General features: G+C 57.3%; 1 protein-coding gene across 4 annotated transcripts in view; it reads left to right on the top strand.

Annotated features, from left to right (window-relative positions):
• PIK3R3 (phosphoinositide-3-kinase regulatory subunit 3) overlaps positions 1 to 17,464 on the top strand; it is an 81,517-nt gene that overhangs the window by 15,161 nt on the left and 48,892 nt on the right. For all 4 annotated transcript variants that reach the window (XM_074906290.1, XM_074906288.1, XM_074906291.1 and 1 more), the window contains 2 exons: positions 2,453 to 2,654; positions 2,929 to 3,014. In XM_074906290.1, coding sequence (XP_074762391.1) covers positions 2,453 to 2,654; positions 2,929 to 3,014 — 288 coding nt within the window. The remainder of the gene's footprint in view (positions 1 to 2,452; positions 2,655 to 2,928; positions 3,015 to 17,464) is intronic.

Here is a 17,464-nt window from a genome sequence, read left to right on the forward strand (position 1 = left end):
TCTCTGCTTTTTCAGCTTAGTGCTGTTAGGAAGTGCCTTTAGGTCCCTGCAAGCTTTCCAGCCTCTGTGCAAATGTATGAGACTGTCCAGGTTTTGGTTTTATTTGAATTTTTTTCAAATAAACAGGACAGGCCTTATACCCAGGTCAGCAGAGTCACGGTCCATCCCAATGGGCAGCCTGTATCAAAACCCATTTCAAATGAGTCCTCACAGAGCCACTCCACTCCTCCCAGCCTGAGGCCTCACGGGCATTGCCAGGCACACACCAAGCCCTCCCCCACCATCTTAGATAGGACCTGGACCACTCACCACCTTCAAAACTAGGATTTCCCCTTTTGCAGAAGCTCTTGTCTTGCTGCTGGTTGCTACAGTATCTGCCATCCCCGTGCATCACCTCCCTGCCCTAAACCAGATTAGTGCTTGGGTAGATCATGCTCTTGGTTGCCTTAAGAGTCACTAAAAGATCACCCATGGCCAGACCAGAGTGGCCTTTTCCTGCTATATCCTTGTGGGAAAAGTCCGCGGGCTCTTTGTGGCCTCCAACAAGGCAGGAGGGACACACAAAGAAGATGAAGGATAACTCACACCCCATCCTCCCTGCCCTGCGCAGAGACACAGAGCCAGGAGAAATACACCCGGGGCCAGTGGCACCGACACTGCCTTCCCCTCACCCGTTGGGGAGAGGAGAAATCAAAGGCTGCCTCTCTTCCAAGGATAAAAACGCAATTAGGAAGCAATTAGCTGGGTTGCCTCGTTAAGCAACTTCAAAGGGAAGCGCCTTTCCCCACAGCCTGCACCAGAGCGGGCTCTGCTCCTGGCACGATGGGTGCGGGAGGAGGAGGAGGAGGCAGGAATGGAGGCAAAACCAATGGGGATTTCTCTGGGGCTTTAAAAAAAATAAATAGAAATCCAAGTCTTTCAGGAGACAGCGCTGGTTTTTGGCAGTCTGCCCTGCAAGCAGACTCCTTCTGCCCTGCTTGAGGCTTCAGGCTGGAAAAGTGGCGAGCTGACCACCTGCAAAAAGAGGTGGAAAACATCCCCGAATTCACCCTTTGGCTGTGGTCTTTCCCCCAGCAGCAATCCCTGGGTGAAAAAAGGTGCAAAAAGCAGCTGATCGGGCTAGGGGAGGTCTGAAGTGAAGCCGAACATCCTGTGGGAGCAGCTTGTTGGATACGGGGGCACACAAACACCCCATCACAATCCCAGCTGGGTTGCAGACTTGCTCAGGAGGGTACCCAGACCCACCACCCCTCTGGTTCTGGTGCACCTCAGCCCTGAGGATGGATGCTGGGAGCTTGCTGGGCATCGGCCAAGCCTCAGCCCGGGTGCAAAGAGCCGTGGGGAGCTGAGTCAGCCCTGGGCCGAGGCGGGCTTTGAAGCCGGCTGAGAGCAATACACCCTGGGGACCTCCCCGTCCCCCGCAGATGAAAAGGCCAGGCCAAGGAGGGATCGAGGATGGCTGGAGAGCAGCTGTTTCTCGTGCCCGGGGCAGGACCATGGTCCCAGGCCGCTGAGCTCACAGCTCACAAGACTGGGGAGGCCTGGCCAAGGCTGCCAGAGGGCACCAGGGACATGGGGGGATGCTGGTGGGAACACTGTGAGGCTGTGGCACTGCTCAGAGTGCCCATGACAGGGGTCCCGGCAGCACCTCCATCATGTGCAACACCATTAGGTGCCTGCTTGTATTCACATGGGCAATTCCAGCATCGCTGGAAGTAGCTGCCCCCTGATGAGCCGTCCCTGCTGCAGCATTTCAAGCGGCAAGAGAGGCCACGCTGGGAGGGCTGCAGGGACCTTGCTGCAGCCATGCCTGTAGCTCTCAGCCCAGGGGCAGCTTTTTTTCTCCTAAAAAGCCTTTTCCCTCCCAGCTTGCTTTTACTGCAGGGGAGGGCTGAGCCTTTTAAATTCAGCAGATCTTCCAGTTGGTGGCTGTTTCCCCCCCTCTGCTTTGCTCTGCCTTTTCCAAGGTTTTGCAGGGCAGAGCTCTCACTGTTCTCTGTTGGAGCAGCAGCAGCAGTGCGGAGTGTTTAGGTGCAGATCCTCCAGATGAGCTGCTCGGCCCACCATGCTCCCTCCCTGGCTGTGCTGAGAGGGGGGATGTGTTATGTCACCCTAAAATCTGATCTGGGGTGGTGTGAGAGGGTAAATGGGGCTGGCAGCCTCCAGTAAGATGTGGCTGAGACCCCCAGGGCATCACCTCTGAGTGCCCTGTGCTCTCTGGACTAACCCTGTGTCCCACAGCCTGTCTGTGGAAATGGATGGCTTGCAAAGAAATAGTCAGGGGTTTTGGAGGAGAGGTTGAGTTCAGGGTTTTTGTGGGGCATTGTGTGTAGTAGAGACCTGTCACAGCTTGTGCCACATGTGCTGGCAGGTGCCGGACTCTCATGAGAGGCAAGGGGATGCCCCCACCTCCCAAATTGACTTTTCTTCTCCTGTTTCCCCTCTGCTGCAGAGACCCCAGGCCTGGAGGAGTGTGGCCAGCGAGCTAGAGCCCTGTTGGCCCCCCCGGCCCTGCCACAGCCCCAGGCACTGCTCCTACGCCAGCTCGCCCGCCACTTCTGCCGCCTCTGCCAGGGCACCCGCCGGAGCCGCCTCTCACCCCGGCTCCTTGGGGAGCTCTTCGGGGAGCTGCTTCTCCACCCCGCAGCAGCCAGGTGAGGTGCCCCTGCCATGTATGGGACAGGGTGGGTGAGAGAAGGCTGCCCACAGCCAGGCACGGGCACACGAGCCCCCAACAAACCCGGGCTCAGCCCCAGCGTGTTGCAAAGGAGGAGTCTGGAGCTGAGACCCCCCCATTCCAACTGTGATGCTCTGACATCACACCACACGAGATCCCTCGGGGGGGCTGGCTCTTGTCCCAGAGGTGTGGGGGTCTCTGGGGAGGCTGAGCTGCTGGCACTCTCACGGACTCCCCCTTTCCCCCCACAGCACTGAGGCAAGCCCCGAGCTCCGTGCGAGGATCCTCGAGTCCCTCATCGTGGCCAGTGAGGCAGCAGAGGTGCCAGCAGCCCCTGGTAAGAGATGTGCGGCTGGTGGCAGAAGGGGGGCAGCGGGAGTGACATTTGGAGAGGTGATAGCAGCAGGTTGCGGGGCAGTTTCGGAGGCGGGTGTGGTGACAGGAAGGTGCCCACATTCTTGTGGTGGTGCGCGGGCTGTGCTGGCTCCCTGGCCAAGCACATTGTTCCCATTTCCCTCCCTCCTTTCTCCTCAAAGATACTGGTTTTGGAGCACTTCTTTGCAGCCCCTCAAAAGGTTTGCAGCTGTTTTCTTGATTAATGTCTGTGTTGCTGCTCTTTGATTCTGGTGTGGTGCAAGCAGGTCCCGCTCCCCCATTCTGGGGGCTCAGTAGGTGTGGGTGCTCTTGGTTGGGGGCTGCTGCACAGCTTGTTTTGGTGAACAGTGATCTGGATGCAGTCTGGGAGGAAAAAAATACCAACATAACCATAAAATGTCAGAATGGTGCTTGCTACAGGATCAAATCTAGGTTTATGATTTTTCACTTGCATTTAGTTTTCATATGTGCAGAATCGCACTGTGTCCATCAATGCACTGCTCTTCCCCCATGGGGCATCCCCAGGATGGGGATGAGGATGGGCACTTGTTCCCCACCTCTCCGTCTGTGGGAAAGGAGCGGGGAGCGCGTGTTTTTCTGTGGATGGTAATGATCCCACCCAGCCTTCCCCCCCCAGGACTGCAGTTCTGCCTCTTTTCTTACCAACACATGCATTTGCCTCCAGCACCTCTTTGCTCTTTACTTGTGCTCTGGTGGTTGAAGTGCCAGGTTTCTGCTGGCCACCTTCTCCTAGCTTCTTGGTGGCATCTCATGTCCCATCCGTGTCCAAAACAGAAGCGCATGCCCCTTGTGCTCTCTGCAACACTCCAAGGATGGGAGGCAAGCAGTTCATCCAGTCAGGGACGTACATGGAAGGGAGGAAGGGTGCTCAGTGAGCAGAAACCGCAGACCTTGAGGACCACAGAGATCCATCCCTGTGGGATCCCATCTCCAGGCAGCCACCGAGATCCGGCTGTGTCTCCACACAGAGCTGGCCAGACCCCCAGGAGGCACAACTGCTTCCAGCCCTCCTGCTTGGAGATATGTCAGCACTGGTCCCAGTGAATCCTGTCTCCTTGTGATGTATCCGGGTCCTTGTCATCACCCTGCCTCCCTGGGGGGTGGCCGGGCCAGGCAGGATTACGATTCTTAATATTCCTCGTAAATCAGCCCTTTCAGACCTGTCATCTTATTTATTGCTCTCCCCCAAGCTCTCGCCCACGAGTTTGTCGAGATCCGTATGTCTCTTCCACCCGCTGATCCAGATGTTGGGCAGCTGCAGCCCGGCAGTCCCCAGGGTCCCCGCTGTTGTCCCCAGATGCTGTGTTGTCACCGGTTGTCCCCACCCAAAACTGAGCAGAGGGGTTGGGCAGGATCCCGGGGTCCTTATTCCCTTTCTGGGCTAAAATCTCCTCCATGGGCATGTCCCCACGTGGCTACCCCACAAGTGTGGGGCAGGGCATGGGGCACCTGGGCTTGCTGCCCTACAAGCTGCTTCACTGCGGGACTTCAGACAAGTCCTGCCACCTCCCCTCTCTTCATACCTAAAAGCAAGGATATTATTACTTGGCTGTCATCACATTAGGATGTTGGGAAGCTTAATTAAATGCCTGCAAAGCGGTTTTGAGAGCTGTGGATGAAAGGGGCTATATATAAAGTGGAAAGAATTATTATTAGCGGTGGGGTCTATGTCCCAGGCCCACTCCCATCACCCTGGCCCCGCTCTGCTGTGTCCCGTCACCATGATTATTTTCGTGCGTGTGTGGAGTTGTGGTTTTATAATTATACATGTAAAATAGCTATAAATACCCTGCAATAACACGGCGGGTGTGTGCACATAGCACAGGAATAGGAGTCGGTAGCTGACACGGAGGAAACTGCGGTGTGACCTCATTCTGACTCAGGCATAAATATACCTCGTGTGAGCGGGCGGCTAGGGGGTTTGGGGGCATTTGGGGGGTTTTGGGGGCCGCTTGCGGGCTGCAGGGACAGTGGCTGCCTTGGCAGCGAGGGTCATGTTTTGGGTGAGGTCTGAAGCTGACTGTTAACACTGGGGAGGCTCCTGCAGGGTTGAGGTCCTCCCTCTTCCATGTGTTCTGGGGCTGGTAGGAGGCTTGGATGTGAAAATCATCAAGAATAAAAATGTAAATCATGAAATCTGATTTCTGGAGGGGCTTCCTCGGGTGGATTTGTTGTTGTGGAGTTTGTGGAATCCCTTCCTGCAGGCACTGCTCCTGGAGGGTCTCTGCAGCCACCCGTAGGTGGGATGTGAAGGGGAATGGCACGGGATGGGTCCATGATGGCTCCTGAAAGCTCTTCCTAGTGACTGGGGGATACAGCATCGGGGTCATGCTGGAGGTACTAGTTTGCATGGGGCCATGCACTGGTTTGCACGGGCAATGCCACAGATCAGTGGCAAAGCTGGGACGGAGCCTGCATTTAGGCCACCTTGCTGAGCTCTCCAGCAAGCCCCCAGCTCGGGGCAGCCACCCCCAGCCCAGGGGCACAGGGACATTCCTCAGCCCCATGGGCACCCAGAGGGGGGCACACAGAGCCCACAGCAGGACCCCAGAACCTGCCCAGAGCTGTTTCCCGAGCAGGGTGAGGGGGCAGGGGAAAGCAAAGGGAAGAAGTGATGCAAATACCAGCTCAGCTGAAGGAAGATGACTTCATCTCCTTTTCCTCTCCTGGTGCTATTTATAGCCACTTTAATTTACTCCCCTTTGCTTTATTATCTCTCCAGCAAGCCGTTAGCCCTCAGACAGCAGGATGCCTTTACTCACCATGCAGCACAGAATTCTGAAAAAAAAAAAAAACCCCACCACCGAAAAAACCCAAAAGCAGGGGTGGGAGGCAGGGAAAGGCAGCAGAGCACTGGGGGCAGGAACATCACTGTCCTGTGGCATAGATTTCTGGAGAAAATGAGAGGATTATGACTCCTTTTTGGGAAAATAGTGAGAATAAGGTGAGGGAGACGTCGTCTTCCTCCTTCAGAGCAGTGGCTGGAGGACACAGGACTAGCAGTGCCAGGGTCCCCTCCTCACCCCAGGACATGCACTGCTGTTTTGCTGGACCCTGATGAGGCAGGGGGACCCCCTGCTTCCCCAGGACCCCGGCCCATTGGGTGGGGATCAGGCTCCAGCACCCAGCCGCACCCAGCCCAACTGCCTTGAAAACACCTTTCCAAAGAGCAGGTTTGGCAGACACATGCCACAGGGAAACTGAGGCACAGCCTCCCCATGGAGTCACTCTCCCACCGGCTCCAAAATCTGGTCCCTGGTGGGGTCGGTCCCCAGATGCCCAGCTGTGAGCCCAGCACCACGGCACCTAACACCCCAGTAGGGATGGAGGCCATAGGGCTGTGGTGGGTGACTTCCCATCACATCTTCTGATGTGACACACTGGGCACTTCCCAGCCTGAGCCCCACGCAGGCACCTCTGTGACAGCATCACTGCCAAGCAGGACTGCCACGTCAAACCAAATTAGAAGTATCTGGCTTTGAAGTTTTTAATTAACTTTTTTGCTGTTTGCTTTCTTCTGAATCCAAGGGAAAAGCCCATCCTCTCACTCTCCCTGGCTCATGTGTCAGCATGTCACAGCAGAGGTTGCAGACTTGGGTGTACAGGAGGTCAGGAGGGAGCAGAGGGCTTGCCAGGAGGGGCCAGCCCAGGGTGGGTGCAGACCCCCACCTGCCCGGGATGCTGGGGACCATGTCCAGGTGCTGCCCTGCCTGCACAGAAGCATTCCTGCACAGGCATGAGCATCCCACTGCTTGGCGTGGCACATCAGCTGCAGGGTGTCTCCAGTTTGCGTTACTCCTTGGCGTTTCATCCCCTTGGGGTTGCCGATGGGGAGCTGATGGAGGTTAAAAATAGCCAGGAAAAAATCCAACCAAAAAACCCCCGGATGGAGGGCAGCATGGGGAGGCCATGGCCAAGTGGTCCCCTGTGCTGAGACATCTGGTTCTCCCTCCCCTAATCTGCAAATAATGCAGTGAAAACAAATTAGGCGGGGGGGGAAGGAGAAAGAGCCAGAGCCTAGCTAGCTACAAGAGATAGGGAGAGAAGCTAAAAATAAAGGATCCCCGAAGACATGAAAGGAACATGACAGGGATCCACACCCCTGCCATCCCAGAAGGCAGCCTTGTGCCTCTCCAGCTGCTCTGCAGCCCAGCCCAGTGAATCTGGAAAGGGAAAAGCCTCTGAGATGGGCAGCAGCAGGGAGGCAAGAGGTGCAGAGCTATGCCATAGAGCAATGCTCCCACCTGCAACAGAGGATGGGGGTCCCCCAAGCACCCAGGGCACCCAGCCGGGAGACAGCTACTGCCTGACCCACTTGCAGGCAGCTGGTGGGCAGTGGGATGCTGCTGGGAGACCCCAGAGGTGCTGCCTCCACAGCTAATTTTATTCTGTGTTCAATTAATCATAGAGCAGGAGTGCATCGCAGCATCGTGGCAGGCCCAGCCTTTGCTGGTGCCTCTGCCAGCTCCCCTGCCTGCCCCATGCTCACTGCTGGGAGGGCTTGGAGCAGGGGTTGGGGCACATCCCCACCTCGTGATTTTGCGCTGAGGAACTAGGAGTGACCCTGTGCCATGGTCCCCTTCCTCCAGTCAGCTTTAAGTCCCACAGCAGCCTAGGGACAAGGGGACGGGAGGCCACCCTTGGTGTCTCCTTGTGCTTCAGATTCCCCTCCTGGCTGGCAGAGGTGGCTTTTGCAGGAGGGGTTTCTCACTTTGTCTGTACTGCTCCAGCAGGCATTTTTCCAGCACTCCAGGGTCCCAGGATGCCAGAGAGCACTGACACCCAGCAAGGGATGTTTCAGCCAGCCCAGACCTCTGCCACCTGTGGCAGCCTCTTTCCTGGGGGTCACCAGCTCCATCCCCTTCCCACTCTCAAGCTCTGCAGGTGGCCATGCCCAGGCCACAGCACAGCACCACCAGGCAAAGATGGGGCAGGAGAAACTGCATTGCTCAGAGACTGGCAGTTTCACCAGCACAAAGAGGGACCCTGGCAATGCCGTGGGGATACGGGGTGCCAGCCCTATGGTCCCTCTCTCCCCATGGCAGCCACAGCCCTGCTCCACTGGTCCCAGTGTTGAACGCATGGCACGGTCCAGCCCTCTCCCGTGACAGGGGGAACAGCTCGCAGCGGAAACATGGCTCAGCTGGGATTGAAACCCTTTTCCTCCCTGCACCGCGTGGCCGGAGCTGATAACGGGCTGGATAACCCCAAGCATTGTGTGTGCCGCCAGCCCATGACCTGTCAGGGGTTTCGCTGCCAGAGAGGAAACGCCGCTGCTTGGCTGCTGGATTTCAGAGGGAGCCTCTGTGTGTGCCGGCAGCAAGGCGCGGGGGCTGCTCTGCCATCCGAGCAGCCGTCCTTTCTTTCTGCTGGCATGTGAAGTTTTGGGATGGCTCTGTCAGGTCTGTACTGATGCAATCCCAGGCCTCGGTGTCACCACATGCCAGCCAGCTCTCAGCTGTATGGCTGCAAAAGGTGCTGGTCTGGAAAACCCAAGTGTTCAGGGTGGTCGTGTGGTGTGGCCAGGGTTTGGCCCTGGGGGTTTGCAGGGCTCTCTGGACAGGGCTTTGTGCCTGTGACACCCCTGTCTGCTCCAGAGGCCAGGCTGGCTGAGCAAACCCTCCCCATCCTCAACAGAGCCACTGACTTTGTTGTCACAGCCCGGCCAGGGCTGACTCCCTCCTCATGCCAGCTGCTCACCGAGCCAAACTGCAGGAGCATGTGTGCCAGCGCATGTGTTCTCCCAGCTCCTGCCCTCAGACACTGTCTGGGCTGGAGTCACACTTTCTGCTGCAGTGACTGGCTAAACACCACCAGTGGCTTCACAAAAGAAGATGGGGAGGGTGACCAAGTGCCAGTCACACCACCAGCCACAGCCAGTTTTCCAGCTTGGCATCAAAGCCAGGAGCATCCTCTCCTGTGCAGTGGCATTTGTCCCCTGCAGCCTGCCTGGCAGCAGACAGGCAGCAGCATGTTGCCCTGCTGCCCTTTTGGTCAGGAGATGCCAGAAAAGGGCAATGCTGCCCACAGAGTATTTCATGCTGGAGGGCTAAAGGGCAGCTGATCTCTCCGTGATCCCACTGGCACCCCTGGACCCAGCCTCCCTTGAGAGCATCCCAGCTCTGCTTCAAAGGGGTGGGAGGAGGCAAGCTGCCTGGCACACACACATGAGCAGTTCTGGGGAAAGACAGGAATTGTGCTTCCCAGAGGGAAAATGAGTCACGGTGGGGGATGGCAGGGCCATACCAGCAGCTGAGCGCAGGACCGGGATAAGCGGTGGCTGTCGGCTGCTATCCGGGAGGTCAGGCAGAAATGCTCTCGCAGGCCTTGCCTGGCTTTAAAATCTATTAACATCATTTTGCCATTCGAGCCGAGAGCCGCACAGGCAGCAGAAACGTTCAGGCATGGCTCAGATCAGAGCAGGATTTCAATTACAGTAATCAAAGGTGACACAGATAAGAAACCCCTGGTCTATAAAGCTGCGACAGCTGTCCTCTGGCTCAAACCAGCACCCATCCAGAGCGGCTCCATCAAAATCACTGAAGTGGTACTAGGGTAAAATTGGATTGCGAATCCATTTTCATCTGCCGTGGTGGAAAATGCTTTCCCTGTACTCCTTGGGGAAGAAAGCCACCTTCTCAGGGGAGCAGCAAGGGAGGAAGGTGCCAGACGTGGAAGAGGGGACATTGTCCCCAGGGAAGCCACTGATGGCCACTTGTAGATGATGGAGGCAGCAGGAGGAACAGTTAGGATGCTGGAGCATCACGGATCTGCCTCCTGCTTTCCCCTTTCCCCTTCAGCCTGGTGCCATGGGGATGCTCATGGCTGAAGCAGGGATGCACTCAGCTCAGTGCCAGGCTCCCTGGAGGGAGGAGCAGCCCTCTGAGCCCCACTGCAGCGGGTTTAAGGGGGAGAAAAGCCCTGGGGGGCAGGAGCTGGCACCCTCCTCTCCCATCTTTGTAAATTCCTGATGTGGTCCTGTTGAGAAGTGTCACAGGCACGTTTCCAGTGCATGACCTGCCATCTGTGCCAGCCAAGGCCATGCGGGAGTGCAAGGTGAACGTACCAGGAGCATGTCCACGCTTCCCACCGGCTGGGGAGGATGCTCACAGGGTGACACCCAGAGAAAGCTGCCTCCTGCTCCTGCCTCTGCCACCACTTGAATGTGTCCCTGTTGAATGCCCCCGCCACTGCTTTTGTCTCGCATAGTCTGGGGCTGCAAAGTATCACACATAGTATGGCAGCAGGGCAGCAGCAGCACCATGCACGTCAGTGTGCTGGCTGAGCTCCTCTGCCTGCCACCTCTGACCCCCTCATTCCTTTGAGCACCCACCCCCAGCTCCTCACTGCCACCCCACAGACCCACTGGTGATCACCCCCACGGCCTCGCAGGATGCTAGATGTGACCAAGCCATGGGGGCACCCCCTGGGTCCCGCACACACAAGGGGCCCTTTCTGCCGCCACCCCGGCATGGCAGCAGCTGGCCAAAACACAGCAGCTCTTTCTGCGCCCATTGGCCCTGCTCCAGCCTGGCCGAGTGTCAACCGCCTGGCCACGGCATGTCCCCCCCGGTGTCCCCCGGGGAGCACGAGCCCTCTCCCGAACACTGGGGGGTTTGTGCTGAGTGGAGGGGCTGAATGGCAGGTCTGTGCGGCTGGGGCTGCCGGGCAGGGAGGGAAGGCGAGCCGCTTGCCTCATCTGTTTACCTGGAAGTGGAGATCATGGCCAGGCCCGGCTGCCGCTGCGGCAGGCGCTTTCATGCCAGAGCTAACGGGATGGGGAGTGCTGGGCTGCACCCGTCCCCGAGCAGCCAGCAGGATGCCAGCAATGGGGATGTGGGCAGGGACCTGGCAGTGCTTCTCTCCCTCGATGTGCCCGCATGATGCCGGACCCTCCCGCCAGCTGCAGCCAGCTGGGGAGGGATGTAGGGATGGTGATGGGGCCCAGGCCATCAGAGGGATGGGCAATACTGCTGGTCATCCTCTGCCCTGCAGCATCGCGCTGCCCCAGGGCTCTACAGGTCCCCCCTGCACGTGTCCCCATGCTATCTGGGTCCCCGTCCTGGCTGCGTGCCCCCACACTGCCCATGGGTCTCCATCCTTTGCATTGTGCCCCTGGACTGGCAAGGTCCCCCTGCTGGCCATGTGTCCCTTTATTGGCTGGGTCTCCACCTTGGCTGTTTATTCCCATATTGTCTTCATCCTGGTTGCATGTCCCTGCTCCATCCTTAGCTCTCTGTACTGGCTGTGGGGTCCCACAGTGGCTGTGGATACCTATACCAGCTCTGTCCCCAGGCAGGCTGTGCGTCCCTGCACTGGCTGGGTCCCTGTACCAGCAGTGTCCCTAGGGGGACATGGGAGACACATAGCAGCTCCAGGAGAGAAGTTTCACCCATTCAAGTGGCAGGTTTTGTCCTTGTGTGATCCAGGACTGGTGGCCACACACAAGCTGCTGGGGAGGAAAAGGGGACAATAACATCTTTGTCAGTGCGGGGATTAACAAAGCTGGCTCAGTGTCCCCAGGGTTCAGGTTGCCTTATCTGTGTGTATCTGTTCCTACCCAGCCACTGTTAGAGCTGCTCCCAGTGCTGCACAGCTAAACCCAGAGGCTGCCAGATAGGGCAGGGACCGCTGCCTCCACCCACACCCTGCCTGCGCTGGCAGGGCCAGAGGCAGGGAGCTGTGCCACGACCTGCTGCTCTCCCCAGGACACCTGATGCTGGAGGTGATCAGAGGCCCAGGGCAGAGGTGCAATGAGTTTGGCATTCTCAGTCTTTGACAGTAGTATGTGCAGGGTTGGGAGGCAGGTGCTGGCAGTGCCTCTTATCCTGACCTCAAGGCTTAGTGACCTTCCAGTTCTCCCAGTAAAACTGTGTCTGCCCAGTTCGTCTCCACTCATCCTTTCCTTCCCCTGAAAGAGTTACTGCCCCATGGCCAGGGTGTGGGGATTACACCAAGTCTCTGGGAGCTTGTGGACGTGCTTTGGGGTCACCAGGCAGACTCCTCTATCTTTTGGAAAGTTCTGACATTTGGGGAGGGGTGCAGATGGTGAAGGAGCTGGGGTACTCACAGAGGTTGGCATCTCACTGAGTTAGCCTGCCACCGCATCGTCCCCAGGAGACACAGGGCTGGGGCTAGACCTCACGCCATGCAGACATGGCTGCAGCATCCTTGCTAAGCATCCTCTGCTCTTCCCAAGTACCCGGAGGACTCACAAGACCTGGCTCCCCATCCTCAGTGCTGTTGGCAGAGTGCTCTTCCACTGGCCTCTGGCACCCCTAATTTCTCCATCTTGCTTTGGCCCTTCCTGCCTTGGGGTGGGAGGAGCATGCAGGGCTGTGCTTCGGCACCGTCCCAAATTCCACCACAATCCCAACCTGGCATGCACAGTGCCACGGCAGCGCCTTTATTTTTTCAGCTGCTTCCCTGTTTTCTTTGCAACTGGGCCCTTTCACTGGGTGACGGTGATCACGGCAGTTATTTGAGGAGGGCTCAGCATGCCACTGAGCAAGCAGATTGCAGCGTGGCCCCCAGACCCAGGACCTCATGGTGGCCTGCGCTGCCAGGCACCCCACATCTCAGATGGCTCTAACCCTCCCCAGCCATGGCACAGGGGGAAAAACATCTCACTTGGGCTTGGAAGAGACCGTTCAGCTCTGCACACCCCAAAGTCACCCTGCAGCCTCAAAGCCACCCATTTCCCATGGGCTGTGCAGCTCCATGTACCACAGACATGGACTGCCCAGACTGATGTCCCCAAGGTCACCAACACTGCCAGAGCTCTTGGTCCACAGCGAGGTGGGGCTGAGCTGCTGAAGCAGGCACCCAGCATTGCTGGCACTCCTCTCACTCCAATGCCCATGCCTCCTGCTCCCAGTCTGTGGTTTCTCCAGAGCATCTCTGCTGTTGCCTCCTGACCCTGCTACATTGGGATTTAAAGCTATGGGGAAGAGTCGTTTTGGGAGCAGCCGTAACTGTCAAGTGGTTGCACATTTCTGAGGGGAGCTCTGCTCTGCAGCCTCCAACAGCTGTTTCTGCAAGAGTCTTAAACTGAAACATCTGGAGTGTTTCAAAAAGAGAAACCTGAGTGTTTTGGGGTCCAGAACAATTCAAAAGATCCAAGACAAATTCACGAGCCATCAGGCTTGACCTGAATCTGGTCTTTTCAGTGAGAAAGCCAAAAGCCCTCGTCCAAGTCATTTCCTCCCAGCTTTTAGTGGGATTAGAACTGCAGTGTCCTGTGCTGGCAGGCGTCCCCCCATGCCGAGCACATCCAGCCCCTGAAATCCCTTCTCACTGGCCCCAGAGTCCATCTCGGCATCCTGACACTTGCTGCTGCCATAATTTCCAATTTAGACCTTCTCATGGCAGACACCGATATAGAAGCACTTTGCAGGATGGCACTTCCCCTCCCCAGGGAGCCAGCGCCGGTGCTTCACTCTTCCCGCTCACCAGCTCCGTGGAAGACCGAGGAGCTTGAATTACTTTTTTCCAAGAAGGGTGGATTTGGTTTGCAGAAAGATAAGGGCTGGGGAGCAGTTGTTCTGCTCTGCTGAGCCTTTTGCCATCTGGAACAGCTTTTGGTTTCCTTCTGGATGCCTCTTCTATGGCCTGCGTCATCAGGACTGGGAGAGAGGAGAGGGCATTGCTCAGACCCTGAGGAGAAGGGAGAGGAGATAGAGCCAGAGGACCCATGGGTCTGTCCCTGTGCACCCTCTTTACAGGGGTGGGGGAAAGTTAGCCCGGACGAGTGGAGAGCTGGCTTAGGGAAGGATTTGGAACTAACCCCACTGTGGTAGTCATGAAAGTCCCCCAGTCAACCCTTCCATGGTACATGCCTGCTCTGCCTGAGCTGCCGCCTGCCCGTCCCCTCTCCGGGGTGGTTGCCGTGAGCTCCTGCAGCCGCTGCTCCTCATGCTGTGTCCTCCAGCCCAGAGGAGGGGAAAGCCTCATCTTCTCCACGCTCCCTCTGTCTCTCATGGGGAGAAAAGCAGAAGCAAACAAGTCAACATCAGGGCTGGATCACCCAGGATAAAAGTGAGGAGAGCTCTCCCCAGGGCAGGGTCACTGCTAAGCCCAGTTCCCTAGGTGAGATCCAGTGATGTCTAGTAAGGGGTTGTGCTCCTGCAGCTACTTTGTCCTCAGGGAGGCCATAAAAGCACCTCCCAGTGTTCCCACTGCTGGTTCCCACAGAAGCTGGGGGATGACTGGGTCTCCTGGGCATTGTGCTCCTCTCAGCTGGAAAACACCCCACATAGCTCTGCCAGGGGGTGGGTGTCAGCACCCGTGGCCCACACAGCTCTGTGCTGGTCATGCCTGTGCCACATATCAGGGTCCCCTAGTCCCTGCCGTCTGCTCGGTGGCTCTGCGCCAAACGTTCCCTATGTGGTGGCTTTGATTTGATGTCTCCAAGGCTGACACCCAGCTCAGGACCACTCTGTTGCTGCCCGCGCAGCCTGTACCATCCTCAGCATCCAGGACTTGAAACCACAACCTCTCAGTGAGCATCCTCCCTGGAGAGGCTGCTCTCTGCAATTAATCCGGGCATGTTTTATGCTAACGATTCTCCCCACTTTAAATTATAAATGGCCCTTGGCATGTGTGCACACAAACACACGTGCACGCGCAGAGATCCTTTAAGGCCATCATTAGCTGTAATTAGCGGGATCTGTCACTCATCTTTGGCAGTTAACGATGAGCCCTGAGTCAGAGGAATCCGGCGGCAGATAAAATAAACACGATTTCAAACAGTTTGGAAATAACAAGCCCTCATTAATCAGACAAGCCCCAAAGGGAAGCGCTTGGAAAAAGTGGCGGCTTCTTTGCCATTGCCGAGAGCAGGGCTGGGTGGGCTCCATGCCGACCCCCACCCTCCCCAAACCCCCCTTTCCAGCAGGAGTGGGAGGCAGGATGCTTTCTCACTTGGCTGACTTCATGGCAGGGCTGAGGTGTCAGAGCCAGTCAGCTGGAGCAAGAGGCCTGAACACTGGTAAAACTCACGCAGAAGGGTTCCTGCATGATCCCCCTCTGAGTGAAAGCAGCCAAGGGAGGATCTGGCCCCAAGGTGCGGGTGGGGGCAGTGTCAGTGCAGGAGCTCAGCTCTGGGTGCAGATGAAGCGGCTCTGGTGCAGCACATCCCACGGCCACTGCTTACCCCAAAATGTCAAAGGCTGCCTGCTAGGGGTGTGTGAAAGCAATGGGAGCATCCCCAGGATCCAGCTGCACAGGGCAAAGAAAGATTTGGGGAAGGGGCTGGTACAAAGGGGACTTTTCCTAGGGAGCAGGGGGAACTGGGGAGGTTTCTAGCTGTCACAGCTGCAGCTAAATCACAGCAAATAGGAGGGGAATGGGACACACGAGGCTGGATTATATTACAAAGGAGCAGTCCATCATGGGGTATTTAAAATAATCCGCTTAGATGCACAGTAGCAGATTTGGAGTGCTAAGGGAATTGAAGGCGCTGTGGCTTTGCAAGGCTGGATCAGATCTAGTTAAGATGCCACTTAGGACAGCACATCCCATCCTGTCTCGCTGCCCCAGGGGACAAGCACATGGCACCTGAAGCCCCTGCAAGGCCAACCCCGCCCCACTGAAGAGGCACCCAAGGTAACGCTGGCTGCATCAGGATGGGTGACAATGTCCTGTGGCGTCTCCCTGGGACAGGCGGCAGGTTTGGGTGGTGCCAGCCCCAGAGCACAGAGCCACGGGCTGGATTAGGCACAGGGCAGGGGATTCCCATGAGGGGCCAGGCCTGCAGAGAGGTGAAGGAGGTGTAATTAGTGTTCAGGGTCCAGGGGACATTGGTGTAAATCAGTGGCACCTCATGCCAAAGCCAGCTGCCTGACAAAACAGCTCAGACCCAGGCATGCCCACAAGGGAACTATACCTGCACTGCCAAGGGATGGGAGCTTTCTCTGAGGGCATCCATGTGGCGTTTGCAGCTCAACTGGGGCTGGGGACCTGGCGTGGGGTCCCTGGCAGGCTGGGACGTGGGTTGCATGGGTATCTTGGTACTTGGTTTGGGAGGGTGCTAGGACTGGGGCTGCTCTGAGGATAGGCAGCCTGATCTGCAGGGACGCCAGCCAGGCTGCTCTGTCCCTGAGTGGGCTTGCAAGCACCACAGCATGGCCAGTGGCTGCAGAGGGGGGTGGCTCCTAATGCCACAAGCTAGAAGGTCCTCTGCTGGAGTCTGGGATCAGTCTGGTGTGGGTAGGAGCATGTGCTGTCTGAGCATCCCTGAGCATCCTCACACCTCTCCTCTGAGCCAGGCTGAAAGCTCAGCCCCAGGGAAGGCAGCTCAGCCTGAGAAAGGGATTTTATCCCAGAGACTTCATCCCAGGCAGGCATTCCCCCGGAAGAGCATCATTCCAAGAGCAGACAGTGTCCATCTTGGGCTAGCACCTCCAGGCTGCTCTGATCCCAAGGGCTTCAGCCCATAGTGGCCCTGCAGAGCCAGACCCAACAGCAGCATCTTGGAGCTGGGCAGCATTGCCAGACATGACCCCGGCATGGAGCTGGCCATCACTCTGCCCATCCCTTTGCTCTCAGGGAGGGCAGGACCCAGGAACATGCCCACAAAATCCTAGGCCATATGTCAGACTAGGTCACAGGACTGCCTGTTCCTCTCCTTGCCCTTAACCTGTACCCTCTGTCCCCCCGACCCTGCTGCAGTGCTGCGCTCAACATGAGGGCTCACTCCTGCAGGTTTAAACACTGTCCCCAGCTCCCCTGAGCATTAATCCAAGAAAGGATTAAGGTTAACAAGCTCCTGGAGCCACCCAGCCTTCATGCCTCCTGGGATGGACCACTCTGTCCTGGCCCCAGAGAGGGCATGGCACCCTGCTCTGCCCCTGGGACTTGCTGCTGTGTCCCCCAAGCCCCCCAACCTCTCCTCCACCAGCATTCATCTCACCAGGGTTACACAGCACATGTTCGTCTCTCTCCCCGAATTGGGTCCCACAGATCATCCCTGGGGCTTTGGAGGCTTCCAAGTCTCTGTGAGCACCTTCTCCCTGCCCTCCGCAAGCTTTGAGGGGGGGACCAGGGCAGGTATTAGCTTCTGCCCCCACTTCTCCCCTCTCCCCTGGGTGCTGTGCTCTGGGTTGTTCATTCCTAGATAGCTCTGAATTCATGATGACTAGTTTACATGTATGGAAAATACCTTAATCCCTGGTAAACCCCTGATCCCTGCCTGCCTCGTGCTCCCTGCAAGAGCCCTCCACTCTGGACATAATCCCCAGGGAGAGGTCATCTACACACCCTCCAGTCCTTGGGAAAAGGGATCCTCTCCAGGGCACCTACAAGCTCCTGGGGCCAGTGCACAGACGCTGGTTATCCTTCCCTGGTGAGTCCTCTGTCACCTGCAGAGGATGGTGGGGACAGGGCCCCCAG

This window comes from Athene noctua, chromosome 5 (genome assembly GCF_965140245.1).
Source record: "Athene noctua chromosome 5, bAthNoc1.hap1.1, whole genome shotgun sequence".
Classification (NCBI taxonomy): domain Eukaryota; kingdom Metazoa; phylum Chordata; class Aves; order Strigiformes; family Strigidae; genus Athene; species Athene noctua.